This window comes from Brassica oleracea, chromosome C9 (genome assembly GCF_000695525.1).
Source record: "Brassica oleracea var. oleracea cultivar TO1000 chromosome C9, BOL, whole genome shotgun sequence".
Taxonomy (NCBI): domain Eukaryota; kingdom Viridiplantae; phylum Streptophyta; class Magnoliopsida; order Brassicales; family Brassicaceae; genus Brassica; species Brassica oleracea.
In genome coordinates, this window is record NC_027756.1 from 3,986,240 (window position 1) to 4,000,626 (window position 14,387).

The 14,387-nt window shown below is 30.6% G+C and overlaps 2 protein-coding genes across 2 annotated transcripts; both read left to right on the forward strand.

Annotated features, from left to right (window-relative positions):
- Positions 1-3,015: 3,015 nt before the first annotated feature.
- Positions 3,016-5,331, forward strand: LOC106316319 (acidic endochitinase). Its single transcript, XM_013754194.1, has 3 exons — positions 3,016-3,462; positions 4,340-4,536; positions 4,736-5,331. Exons 1-3 carry the CDS (start codon positions 3,160-3,162, stop codon positions 5,139-5,141), a joined length of 906 nt encoding a protein of 301 aa, XP_013609648.1. The 5' UTR covers positions 3,016-3,159; the 3' UTR covers positions 5,142-5,331.
- A 6,950-nt stretch (positions 5,332-12,281) lies between these two features.
- On the forward strand, positions 12,282-14,084 carry LOC106317274 (probable peroxidase 61). Its single transcript, XM_013755117.1, has 4 exons — positions 12,282-12,609; positions 12,697-12,876; positions 12,987-13,146; positions 13,648-14,084. Exons 1-4 carry the CDS (start codon positions 12,361-12,363, stop codon positions 14,082-14,084), a joined length of 1,026 nt encoding a protein of 341 aa, XP_013610571.1. The 5' UTR covers positions 12,282-12,360.
- Positions 14,085-14,387: the final 303 nt, after the last annotated feature.

The following is a 14,387-nucleotide window of genomic DNA, read 5'->3' on the forward strand; positions in this document are numbered from 1 at the left end:
TCGCAAATCAAGCCGTGACTGCGCCACCGTCTCCTCCAATACGCGACCAAGCTTCCTCTGTGGCCGTGCTCAGCTCCACTGTGACCGTGCTCAGCTCCATCGTGGCCGTGCTCGTCGTTTCCGTCTAAGAAAAAGCTTCGATCCTCTCCAATGGTGAAGTTATAAGTATTTGCAAGACAGGTTCCTGAACTTCTGGTTCTTTACAAAATGGCCCCTATCTTTAGAATTTGCAGACACACCCTCTAAAATCAACCCCAATCTTTCGTCTGTGCGATTTAGCCCTTGTATAATTGCAAGATGGTCCCTTGGTTTCGGATTTCTTTCAAATTGGCCACAAACTCCATAACTTGCAAGAACAACCTTGTGATTTCGCCCCAAACTTCTCAAGTGTGCACTTTAGCCCCTATTTATGCAATTATGCATGTAAATGCAATATTAAGACCTAAATGCAATATATAATGATTAAAATGAACTAAATAAGATGCTAAATACTATTAAGATCATGAGTTATCAGAAACCCATACGAGCAATCAAATGGATAGAAAACACATCAATGAAGTTAAAATTCAAATACTATTTTACAGCATCTCTCTACTGAGTTTCATAGGAAATATGAAACAAAAGATCATTCACTGGTATTCTTAAGACTAACCATATCAGTTACAAGGCTTTAGATTTAGTAGTACGGTACTACTATCAAATCCGTGAAGAGCACCACAAGACTTGACTCTTTCCTCACCAGCGGCGTCACGCAACTGCTCATGATTCTATCTTCCGAGAAGCTAACCTACACGTTTCCAAATTACAATGACTGATCATAAAGAGTTATTGATTCTATGTCTACATGTAAGAAGAAGAAACATTCACTTTTACGGGAATCCTCTCGATTCAGAGCAAACGTGTCTTTGATTCTCTCAACATATCTCGGCAGAAACGTCGGTGATCAATCCGCTTCGCATCGTTAAGCTTCTTGCTCCGTCCGTCGTCGTGGCAGAGCAAGCAACGCTGCTTTCTTTTAGCGGTTGGTAATCTCGAACAGCGTAGACGATTGATTGCTTACGAGAACCATTCATCCTTCCTGTCAAAAACATTACAAAATTGATTCATTTACTAAACGATTCAATAATCAATTGGATGATTTTCGATTTCTCTACACCAATCAACACAAATATATATACTTTTGAGGATTTTTACTCCGAAGCAGTATGTGAGATCATTGACAGTGAGAAGACTACATCAAGCTTTCTCTATCAAACTTCACAAGGGTGAGCCAATTCATATAAACAAAAAAAACACAAAAATTTCAGCATCAAATGGTTGGACCAGAAACAGAGGATAACAGAGTAACCAATTACTATTTTCTTCGTTCTTATGAGCTAACTGAGAGAGAGAAATCAAAACCTCTTTGAGAAGAATGGATTCAGGAAACGGGTTGCGGCTTCGTCAGGTCTCGAGGAGAAGCTGTGGCTGTCGTCTTTCTTGCTTTTCTTCTTCTTAGAGACGAAGACGCGTGGAGGAGTGACTCCATTTTGAAGGAAGTATGAGAGAAGTGAGATGGAGAAGAAGAAGCTACAAGGAAAAAGAAGGAGAGGAGACCGTCTCTTGTGTACCCTAATTAAGAGACGGTCTTTATGATAATTGATATATATATATATATATATTTTTTTAAATTAAGATAAGAGACTCCTTAAGACTTAAGACCAGGATAAAAATGCTCTTAGTCATGTCTAATTGTACCTCGTATTTTTGTATTTGCGACAGTAGTTGGGCTCTGTTATAGAGGCCGAAGGGAGAAAATATTAAATGGCTGAACTTTACCCGGTCACGGCCCCAATATGAACTGCATACTTTATCATTGGCTTTGAAACATATCAGTCAAATCAATGATTATATTTTTGGTCAAAATAGTTGTTGGGAAGACTTTTGAAAGTATACAAGGATTTTAATCTAAAGATTAGTAAATGCGTTTGTCTGGTCCACTAGCTGAGAACAGCAGACTTTTCAAAGTTAAATTAGTAGATAATTATCGGTCTTAGAGTCTTACAACATGATTATTGGAAGATTCTTACGGTGAGATTTTTAGCGGAATATAAGAACTTGTCTCTTAACTTTTAACTAAAAAAGCTAAGAACCGTCTCTTAAAACTCTTATTTAAGAACCGGTTCTTAACTTTTTTAATTAAAAGTTAAGATACGGGTTCTTATATTCCGCTAAGAACTTCACCTTAATAATCTTTCAATAATCATGCTATTACTACTCTCATCTAGTCATCTCTCCTTCTAGACTCTGTAGATACGTAAAGAAATAGTTACTGATTTTAGTGTGTTCCAAAAAAAAGTTTACTGATTTTAGTGGATTCGAATGAGAATCAAAGCTTGTAATATATAGGTAAAAATAAAGGCTAATGTCCTTTTATAGTAAAAATCAGATTTTTTTTTTTTCTTAAAGAAGAAAATTAAGGAGATATACAGGAGAAAAAATTATAATTCAATTCTAATGGTTTGAGTGCCAAAATTGTCTGACTCTATGGACAAATTGAAAGGTGCCACATGTCACTTAAAATTAGAGAACAAAGTCAACTCCACAAGAGATAATGACGAGCACAACGTGAGCCTGAGGTATAGTGTTGTCGATTTATTCTCCATTATAAATACCTTTTTTTTTGTTGTTGTTCAACCTCCATTAGAAATACTATATTTTAGTTTTCTTTCCTAATAGTACTTGTAAATGAAATATTGTGTTATGGCCAATTCTTGTGCCAATAAAAGACAAACTTCTGAGTCATTTCTTTTTCGATTACATGAGTTACAAAATTTGTATAGTTGATTTGATAGCCGAGTTTTATAAATTTCATATTTCTTTATTTCTTTATAAAATAACATATAGTGGTCAGAGATTCTAGATGGCTTCTTAATGTTTTGGGTTATATATGTATCTAGTTTAAGTCGTAAAGCGATATAATTTGACGAAAGAATAGACAACCAATAAAGTCATCCAGTGTGTAAGAGAGACATTGTAAAATACAATAAAGGAAAATTAAAGGAAAGAAAAAACAAATACAAAAGTTTATATTCTTGAAAACTAGAGTCTTTTATAAAAGAAGTTAACCAATAACAAACAACACAACCAAGAAGAAGACAAAACATCAAAAACAAGACCATGAGTAACATAAAATTTCCCAAACATGTTTTATACTTTGTCTTCTTGTTAATCTTCCTTCTTAGCAAATCCTCTGATGCATACGGAGGCATAGCCATCTACTGGGGCCAAAACGGCAACGAAGGTAATCTCTCGTCCACATGTGCCACCGGCAGGTATGCTTACGTCAACGTCGCCTTTCTTGTGAAATTCGGAAACGGCCAAACGCCGGAGCTCAACCTTGCCGGCCACTGCAACCCTGCTGCCAACACTTGCACCCATTTTGGCTCTCAGGTCAAAGATTGTCAGTCTCGTGGCATCAAGGTAATTGGTCCATGACATATATCGATTAGGTATATATATATATATCGATTTGGTCTAGATCCGACTTCTTGAAATGGAAAATGAAATATAAATGATTCCTCCAAGTTTTACCTCAAATTTTGATCATATATTTTTTGTTACCTGACCAAGGTTTGTAGTGAAGAATAAAAAGATGTGTAGTCTATAGTGTTTGTGTTAGTACTATAACTAGGTTAAGTTACGCGCCTTGCGCCGGACGAACATTGTATATACTATTTTTATGTATTATATGTTTCTTTACATATTTATAAAATAATAAATATATATTGAATAATTAAAAAACCAGTAACTATTACATATATAATTAAATTGATGTGAACACACAAATAAATTTCATTAATCCAAACAATCATTTTTTTATATTTTATATGGTATATAATTAAATTTAAATGACGTTAACATATAGTTTGTATTTTTAGTATTGATATATATTAAATGATGTTTTCTACTCATATGATTTTTTTAATCATTTGTATATTTTTATAACAAATACTTTAAATCACTGATAACAAAATTTTCATTGTGTGATTAATAGTTTTAGTAATTTATAAATTTTACCTCATTATGTGATTAATACGGGGTACAATCACTGATAACAAAATTTTCATTGTGTGATTAATAGTTTTAGTAATTTATAAATTTCATTATGAAATATAAATGATTCCTCCAAGTTTTACCTCAAATTTTGATCATATATTTTTTGTTACCTGACCAAGATTTAGAATAAAAAGATGTGTAGTCTATAGTGTTTGTGTTAGTACTATAATCACCTAGATTAAAAAAAAAAATTGAGAATTTTTTTTTAGTAATGTTGAAATCATATTTTTTATTAAATAAGGTTATGTTGTCTCTCGGTGGCGGAATCGGAAACTATTCGATTGGGTCGAGGGAGGACGCGAAAGTGGTTGCAAATTACCTGTGGAACAACTTTTTGGGAGGAAAGTCTTCGTCACGTCCCTTGGGTGATGCTGTTCTTGATGGTATCGATTTCAATATCGAGCTTGGGTCCCCTCAGTACTATGATGATCTCGCTCGGTAATAATAGGAAACGTTTCTAAACCATGTTTCATAATAAATTGAAAAATTAGATGCTTATGACGGAGATTATACTGAAAGGATGATTAATTAAGTTTTTCATATTTTCACTTTCTCCGAGAAAAACGTTTTCTTGCATATTTGTTGATTATTTTAGTTTGAAGTATAAATTTTAACTTATTATTTTTATATTGGACAGGTTTCTCTCTAAATATGGCGTCAGAGGAAGAAAAGTGTATCTAACAGGTGCTCCTCAGTGCCCATTTCCAGACAGATTAATGGGAAGTGCACTTGATACCGAACTTTTCGACTACGTTTGGGTCCAATTCTACAACAATGCACCGTGTCAATACACTTCTGGTAACACCAAAAGCCTATTCGATTCGTGGAACACGTGGACCACTTCGGTCACTGCTCAAAAAATATTTCTAGGTCTCCCGGCGGCTCCTCAAGCGGCCGGAAGTGGGTATATTCCACCGGATATATTAATTTCTCAGATTCTTCCAACACTAAAGGAGTCTAAGAAGTATGGAGGTATAATGCTTTGGTCTAAATTTTGGGATGATCAAAATGGATATAGTTCATCCATATTGGCTAGTGTGTGAAATGAATCTAAATGGCCTTTGTATTTCTGCATGTTTCAGTTCCTAGTGTTTGGTTTATGAAGAATTGTTGTGTGTGTGTGTGGTGCATGTTGGTATACTGATTTGCGGTATTTTGTATCAACATTAATTACATAACTATTAACTCATCAAGCTCTAGCTCATGAAAGTAAGGACTGCATGTATTTTAGTATGCACGAATATTTACTACTCACTCCGTTCCTATGTATGTTCTGGAAAAAAAAATTGTTTCAAAAAGATACCTTTTTTATCTTTTCAATGTATGATTTTATGAAAAATTGTAAGTTTCAAAAAAATTAATGGTATTTATTAAATTTCTATTGGTTAAAAGTTATGAAAAATTGTTATTCACAAAAAATAATGCATATTTAATAAGTTTTCTTAATATATGTGAAAAGTTTAGAATATGCATCTTTTAAAAACAGAAGAGTAAGTATTTTTTTTTAGAAGAAACGGTTTCCACGCTATTAAATGTTTCGGCTCCACTTTGCCCTGTTCTAATTCTAGGCAATCTAGGTAACAAGAGTTGGCACGTATATCCATTATCCACTGCATACATTCTGCTCATCTGGTACTACGTATTAATAGGGGTGGCACAAAGCGTATAGTACCATAAATTTTAGTTTTTCTGATTTGCTTTGTAGTTTATGAATATCTTATTTTCTGATTTACTTTATTTCGGCAAAAATGCAAAATACGGATATCCGATTTTTCAGATATTCAAAAAATTAACAGATATTTGTGAATATTTACATATATTAACTAATACCTAGTCCACTTTATTCAATACAAGCAAATCTAGAAAAACTACTATACAAGTCTGTTTTCCAAAAATATATTATACATAATTTAAAACAAAAAGTAAAAATTAGTCCAATTATATGTTCCATAAATTTAAAAATTAATTAATTTTTTTTGTAAAGCATAAAATATTTTTGAAAATTGTAGTTGTTTATAAAGGTTTTATATTTTATAAATGAAAGTATTAAAATTATATGTTAAAATAATTATTATATAAAATTATACACTTTCTATTCAATTGTAAATATACTTCTATTTGTTTGAGTAGAGCGGATATCCGGCCCTGAAATTTTTAGTACTTGTGATTTGCTTCGTTTTTAATGGATACTGATTTTTAATATTTGATTTTCTACGAAGACTTACGGATATCCAAATTTTTGAATCGAAACGAATAACTAATCGAATCAAGTTTAACGGATAAAATGTCCAGCTTTACATATTAACTAGATCTTGATCCGCACAACCGTGCATTTTTTATTTATTTCTACACTAAAATATTTTAGTTTATATAACAAAATTTACGAATAACTTAATGTAATTTAGTTATATATATTATATAATTCTATAATAGCTATGTTTACGTGGCTCATATATGATTACTATAAATTGTGTATCTTTGTAAAAAGCATTATTTTGAAAACATTATTATGTAACAATACTACTTTACATATTTTATTTTAAATTTTATATTTATATGGAAGCAAATTAAATTGGACCTATATATAGTAGAGAAGAAATGTTTTGAGTTACTTTTAAAAACATAATTGTTTTTAAAGAGAAGCTATCATACATTATTACTTCAAAATAATTTTGTAGTAAATATCATAATTAACAAATACACTAAGTTTCTGACAAAAACAAATACACTAAGTTGGATAAAATATATTCTTTTAATTTGAATAGAAATGAATCTTTCTACCGTCGTTCATCGTTCACATAGATGCAGAGCTACCCTCATGATTTACAGAGTCAGTTTGAGTCTGTATGTTGACGAAAAAAATGAATCTTTCTAACAAAATCTTTTGAACATGTATTTTGAAAACTAATCAGTTTAAATTGTTATTATCATTAAATATATAATTAAAATAATTTATATAATTTTAAATTTTCGTATATAAATAAAAAATAAAATAAAATTTAACTTCTAATTATATTTTATGATAACTAAAATTAAAATTAAGTACACTTTGGAAATAAAATTTAAATTGATTCTGAAAATATTTTTAAAAGATTTTGTTAGAACTTTCTTAAAAATATTTATTTTTCTTCAAATAAAAAGAGAAAACATTATAAATATAATAATGTATTCATGTAAAATTTGATAAAATTTTAAGGAACTGTCTAAATTAAAAATCACGCATAAAAAATCATCACTACGGCATAGATATATATATATATATTTTTATATTAAAAGCAATTTATTATAAAACCAGTATATGGTTAAATCTATAGTATCTTATTTTAAAATATTATATATTTATCAATATGTGTTTGTTAACACAATATCTGTATAAATATTGATACATGTATAATATAATTTATATTAATAACATTTATTATGAAAATACAATAGTGTTAGGATTTTTAATATTTGATTCGTTGTTATTATTTGCATGGTAAAATTATAACACTATTATATTTGCATGATAAATGCTATTATTATTATTAATTATATCATAAAATGGTATTAACTCTAGAATAATTAAATGTTATTATTATTATTAAGTAGATTATGAATGGTTATATGCAAATATAATTATATATTGATGGAATAATATTTTTTTGAAATTATGCATATCTAATAATATTTTGATGGAATGAAAAGAGAATTAAATATGTTAGAATTTTATTATGAAAAGACAAAAAGAATAATGTAAGCAACTTTCTAGGGGACGGTCCACTTAAAATATCACACATAAAAGAAGTCATGACTTCTATTTTAATTGTATACTAGATTTTGACCCGCCCTTAAAGGACGGGTATATTTTTTGTTTTACTTTTTTGTTGAAATTTAATTTTTATATTTGTATTTTTAGTCATATATATATGTTTTTTTTTGTATAATATTTATCTTAAATGATTAATAAGAAATTCTAATAATTGTATTAAAATAGTTGGACCACACCTATATCAATAGGTCATGTTCATGTTTTAATAGTATTGATTTGGGTTGATAATAAAAACTGAAACTACTATAAGTATTTTATTTTGTACTTCTTAACAAATATTAAGTAACTACAATAATAATCACATTTTATACTTCTTTGCCAATACTATTAGGTGTAATTAATTAACATATCTTTTTAGAAGATATGTCAATAATGTAACTGTATACATAATCTATTTTATAAAGTAACGTGTTATATTAATCAAATAAAAAGTTGAAATTCTCTCAAAACATGGCTGAGATTACTGAATACCATAAACAAATTAATTTGGGTGAAATACTTACAAAAAGCCAATGTAACCGAATACATGCTAATATCACAGTGATATTCGTGTATATAGTGTAATAGATTTTAATTATAATTTTAATATAATAAAGTAACATAGATTACCAATCACAAATTGGTATAAACCCAAAAGGAAGAAATAATTGTTATTATATATATAACTGTCGGAAGTGGTGCCTAAAATATTGGAGTGGAGTTTATAAAATAGGCATCGATTAATAAAAGATAATTATAGTTGTACAGTTTGTTTAATTTGGTTTATATTTGTTGGACTAAACGTATATCAATAGGTTATGTTCCTAATTTAATAGTATTGATAGATGTGAATATTGGATAAAGAAAAATACTAGTCTCCTTTGTTTTGCTAGTTTAAAAATTGAACAGTTTAATCTGCAGTGCACTAGTTTGTTTAATCTGTTTCCAACATTAATCTTCCCTTCTGTAAAACATTTTCACATTATAAAATAAACATTTAATAGATAGTATAAAATCAAGCAGTAGTCCATTAATCGACTTAAACACTCGTTTAATATGTTCATAAATTTGCCTTTAGTCAAAAAAAAATATGTTCATAAATTTTTTTTTCACATAAAATATTCAGATAAGGTGAAAATAGATATTACAAAAAGTAAAATAAATTGTCATGTTACATAGTGTGTCATTAATTAAGAAAAGAGACAATTGGCTTAATATACTCAAATCTACCAGAAATTAAGAAACTACCCAAAACCATGAAAAGCCCCTTGCTACTGTAGACATTTGTGTCTCCCTTTCCCATTTTACCTCTGCCCTAAAATTTCTTCTTGTCTCTCTTTCTTTCCCGAACTCAATTCTCTCTCATTTCTCTTTCTCTCCCAATTTTCTCACCCTTTATTAATATTAAAGCTTATTTTCAGATCAATCAATCTTCTTTTTAAATTTCCAAATCATCACTTACTATGTTCCGACACCAATCATACGATAATCTCCTCTTTCCTCAATTCATCTTCTCACCATTACATTAATAATGTTGATATTTGAAACGCCATGGATGCAAATCATACAAGGAGGTCTCTTAGTTGAGCTTTTGAAATTAAAAATCAATGGTTAAATTAGAGATTGCAAAAAAGTTACAAATATAACGATTAACTTAGAACAATACCTATTTAGTAACATATAATAATTCATGTATCATCTAACGTCATCTTTTTTTGAGATCTCACCACCATTATAAAAATCGTCTAACAAGTTAGATAACAGCTAACCAAGCATGTACAAGCTAATGATTAAATTATCACAGTAACCTAGTATGTAACATCTAACAACTACGTATTGTATGAACAAAACTATTTTGTAGCAACAGAAATTTAATGCTAAGTTTTAAAGTAAAATGTAATATAAATTGTTAGTGGATAACTTGTTTATTAGAAAAATACTTATCATGTAGCGAAACCAATAACTTCAATGTCGTATGTTATTTACTATGTAAAACATAAATTAATCTGATAATCAATTTTGTAACATTTAACAAAATATTTATCAGCTAATTCAAGCTATTTATAAATATCTTACCCTTAATTTTAAAAAGTGTTAACATGTTTGTAACCGTTAAAGAAACATATATCAGCTAATGAAAATATATTATGTACAAATTTATATATCATATATCAAACCACACATATTTTGTAACATCTACCAAACAATTTAAATTATACGACACCACTGGTTGGTAACAATTATCCAAACATGTATCTGCTCACAAGGCTTAACCAAAAAATTAACCAAATATGTTATATATCGATTAAAGTATTCACAATTTAAATGAGAATTTCAGGTCGTACCATGTGATTCTACCAACACATGAACCAAAGAGATCTTTCAGGTATGCGCTGACTCACTTGGAACCTTCAAAATTGTGGTAAACATAGAAGAAACTGACAAAAAAGCTATTATAGAAGAACTCATCGATGAAAAAACTATTTATTGGATCCACAATGGTGAAAATAGAAAAAAAAAAAAAGAATCCATTTGTAAGAAATACTGAAATAGTTTTAGAGAAGAGTAAAGAACCAGGAAAGATGAAAGAGAAAATGAATAAGTTTGGGGAGAGATTTAAGGGAAATTTGAGAAGGAGAAGGAAGAAGAATGAAGAAGTTTGGGTAGGGGCAGAAGCAGTATGGGGTTTAGAAATGTCAATAGTGTTTAGGATATTTATTTAAATATGGTTTTTTTTGTATATGAAACCTAATTTCTCTTAAAAAAATAGTACTCATTGTTTTTTTTGTTTTACGTTTTTACCTTTTTTCTTGTGGAATCAAGTTTAAAAGTCTTATATTTTGTTAGTCACATTTTGAAAAACTTCAGTTTTCATTTTTTTTTGAAATGATATTAACATTCTTATAAAAATCTTGTTCAGTTAAAAATTAGAATTTTTTTTTAATATTGGTTAAATCATCGTTTACATCAGCATATAATATTTATTCATATTACATATATGTATTAAAGGTCAAATGTATTGTATTCAAATACTGTGTAAAACCCTTTCCTACATCTCAGATTAGCACCTGACGCAAATCACGGCTTAGACCATTCTTACATTGACTTTCTAATAAATGAGAGGAAATGGTACTTTGTGAATTTTAAGTGGTTAAATAAATAGAAGTCCCATGCTTAACGAAGGCAAAAGATACTCTAGCTTCTTATAAAAACCATCGAAACTTTCTCTAGTAGTATATACCACGGTCGAAGTAGGCTTGAAACGGTCAAATCCTGTTCCATTTTTATACTGATTTCGATTAGAGAATACGCCTAGACATGATAAATTTAATTCTATTATGTATTGTATACAATATTAAAACAACAAAATAAAGTATAAAAGCGATTATTAGTGTGATTAAGTAACTAGTACGGCATGCGAAATAAAAAGACATCCAACTACAACATAATTGTTGGAGTAGAAAACAACGTTTAAATTTTAAAGCAAAGTTTGGAGCAAAATCTAAGTTAGTAATTGAGGTTTTAGGATCTTAAACCACGTTGATATGGTAAATACAAAAAGATAAAAATCGTTTTGGATTATAAAGTAACCATTTACACACATTCATGAAAAATGAAAAATTAAATTTTTGGCTTAGTTGACGCTTAAGAAAGGACAAGTTTTCAGCAATGCGCTGGCTGCCGACGCTGATCGGTCTGTACAGCTGGATTTTGGTATCAGCAGTGTTTTCGTATAATACCTATACGGAAGCTTATTTGTAAATACACAACAAAAGCAAGCCAAATGTTTCATTATGAATTATTCTTCGCCGGCAAGTTTGTCTCTCACAAGACGCTGATTACAATTTTCAAAACATACAGTGATAAATATACATAATTCAGTTGCTATAGGATCTAATTAGTGATAAATAGACATAATTCAGTGGTTATAGGATCTGATTAGTGATATATAGACATAATTCAGTGGTTATGTGATCTAATCAGTGATAAAATGCTTATTTGTAGTATTTTTCATTAAATGGTAAGAGGTATTTCATTACATTTTTTAGGTGTGAACTCAACATTTTTTGTCGACCAATCACGAAGCAACCTTACATAATCTACAATACAAGCATTTACTTACTAGCCGAAGGAACAAAGACTAATCATAGTATCGAACGTGAAAGAACATCGTTTCATGTGAATCCACGTTTGTCCTACACACGCTCCCTTCCAATATACACCAAAACGATCAAAGTCAGAACGTAATAATATGTGTATATAACGATACATCCGGTTGACCACGTGGATGTGCCGCCCTAGTCGAACCTTATATATATCCATCTTCATCAACTACTTTCCATATCAATTCATTACATTTATTTTTCCTCTATCCAACTATTTCTGTTGTACACATAACAAGAATCTAGTCTTAATCGAGAAAACAAGGGTTTTTGTGGTGGAAGATTATTTTTCATTTTTATAAATTTAAAATGAGGCAGTTTGTACTATTTTTCCCACTATTGGCCTTCGTAGTCATAAGCTTAGCCGGAACGGCGACAGTAGAGGCTGCAACTGGATTGAACCCACCGGTGAAGCTGGTTTGGCATTATTACAAAGTTACTAACACTTGTGATGATGCAGAAACTTATATTAGACACCAAGTTGAAAATTTTTACAGGAATGACAGTAGCATTGCTCCCAAGCTACTTCGTCTCCTTTATTCCGATTGTATGGTTAATGTAAGTAAAAACGTGGTCGTTTCGTTATTTCAATAAACTTCATTAACATAACTTTCATTTTATAACCTATGGTGTTGTTGTATGTAGGGATGCGATGCTTCTGTTCTTTTACAAGGGCCAAACTCAGAGAGGACGGCTCCACAGAATCGAGGACTTGGAGGTTTTGTGATAATCGATAAGATAAAAAAGGTTCTTGAAACACGCTGTCCTGGTGTAGTTTCTTGCGCTGATATACTCAACCTTGCCACTAGAGATGCTGTTCACATGGTACATATATAAATGTAGTTGTTACTTATTATCAATCGATTATTGTGGATTTGTCATGAATTTTTACTGATAGGTGTTGTTTTGTTGGATTGGATGTACTGATTGATTAGGCTGGAGCACCGTCTTATCCTGTGCTTACAGGAAGAAGGGACGGTGGGGTGTTAAATGCAGACGCCGTAGATCTACCGTCACCGTCAATCTCAGTGGAGGAGTCATTGGCATATTTCAAGTCCAAAGGTCTTGACGTTTTGGACATGACTACTCTTCTAGGTAACCATATCTGAACTTTATTCACATGTAAAACTAACACACCTAAAACCGCGACTGAAACAATACAAATGTAAAAGAATATACACGAATAGTTATTTAAATTTTAAAATATACAGGGTTTGTTTATGTTTGGTAAATATTCTTCAATTCTATAAACATGTCTAACTACTATAGAGTTTACGGATTACAACACTTAGACCATCATTTAGGAGTCTATCAGAAAACGTTTTTCACCACATTAATATTGTAATGGAAGGATCTCTCAAAATCTTGAAAAACCTATGTGAATTTTTTTCAAGTGAAATATTTATTTTTCGCATAAGTTTCTTGAATTAATTTTTATTATAATATTAATATATGTGGTTAAAGATTCTATGTGAAAAATCGATGCTCGTATACATAAAGTTACTAGGTTTCACATTATAAGAACGTGGATCAATCTCTTTAGATTCTCTTGGGTGAATGAACAACTTCTTATCGTGTTATTTATACTCTTAACAGGAGCACACTCGATGGGGAAGACACATTGCAGCCACATAGTGAACAGGCTATACAACTTCAAGAACACAGGAAAACCAGACCCGACCATGAACACAACATTGGTGTCAGAACTCCGAACCCGTTGTCCTCCAAGAACAAAAAAGGGCCAAACCGACCCACTCGTTTACCTAAACCCAGACTCAGGATCGAGCAACAGATTCAGCAACTCCTACTATTCTCGTGTCTTGTCTCACAACGCTGTCTTGGGCGTGGACCAACAGTTGATCTACAACGGTGACTCGATGGAGATCACGCAAGAGTTTGATGCAAGTTTCGAAGATTTTAGAAAGTCTTTTGCTTTGGCAATGTCGAGGATGGGGTCCATCAATGTTTTGACTGGTAAAGCTGGAGAGATTCGCCGTGATTGCAGAGTTACCAACGCTAACTACGGGGCTTAAAATATACCTATATCGTAGTTTATGTGTGTATGTGATTATTATACTATAATCTAAATATTTTGATAAATTTATCATCGATAAGGATGGTGAACAAAATAACGGAGATCCAATTATTTAATTCATCTCTTGTAATAATTATATAACTAAAGTTCTATAAAAGAAAGAACTATTATATTTTTCTTCTTATAAAAACGGTGTTTATAGAAATCGATCCTCGTTTTTGCCATGATTTTATACATCGATACTACTGTTTTAGAAATCCATGTAATGGAATTTGAACCAGACATTTGACCCCAAAGAAAA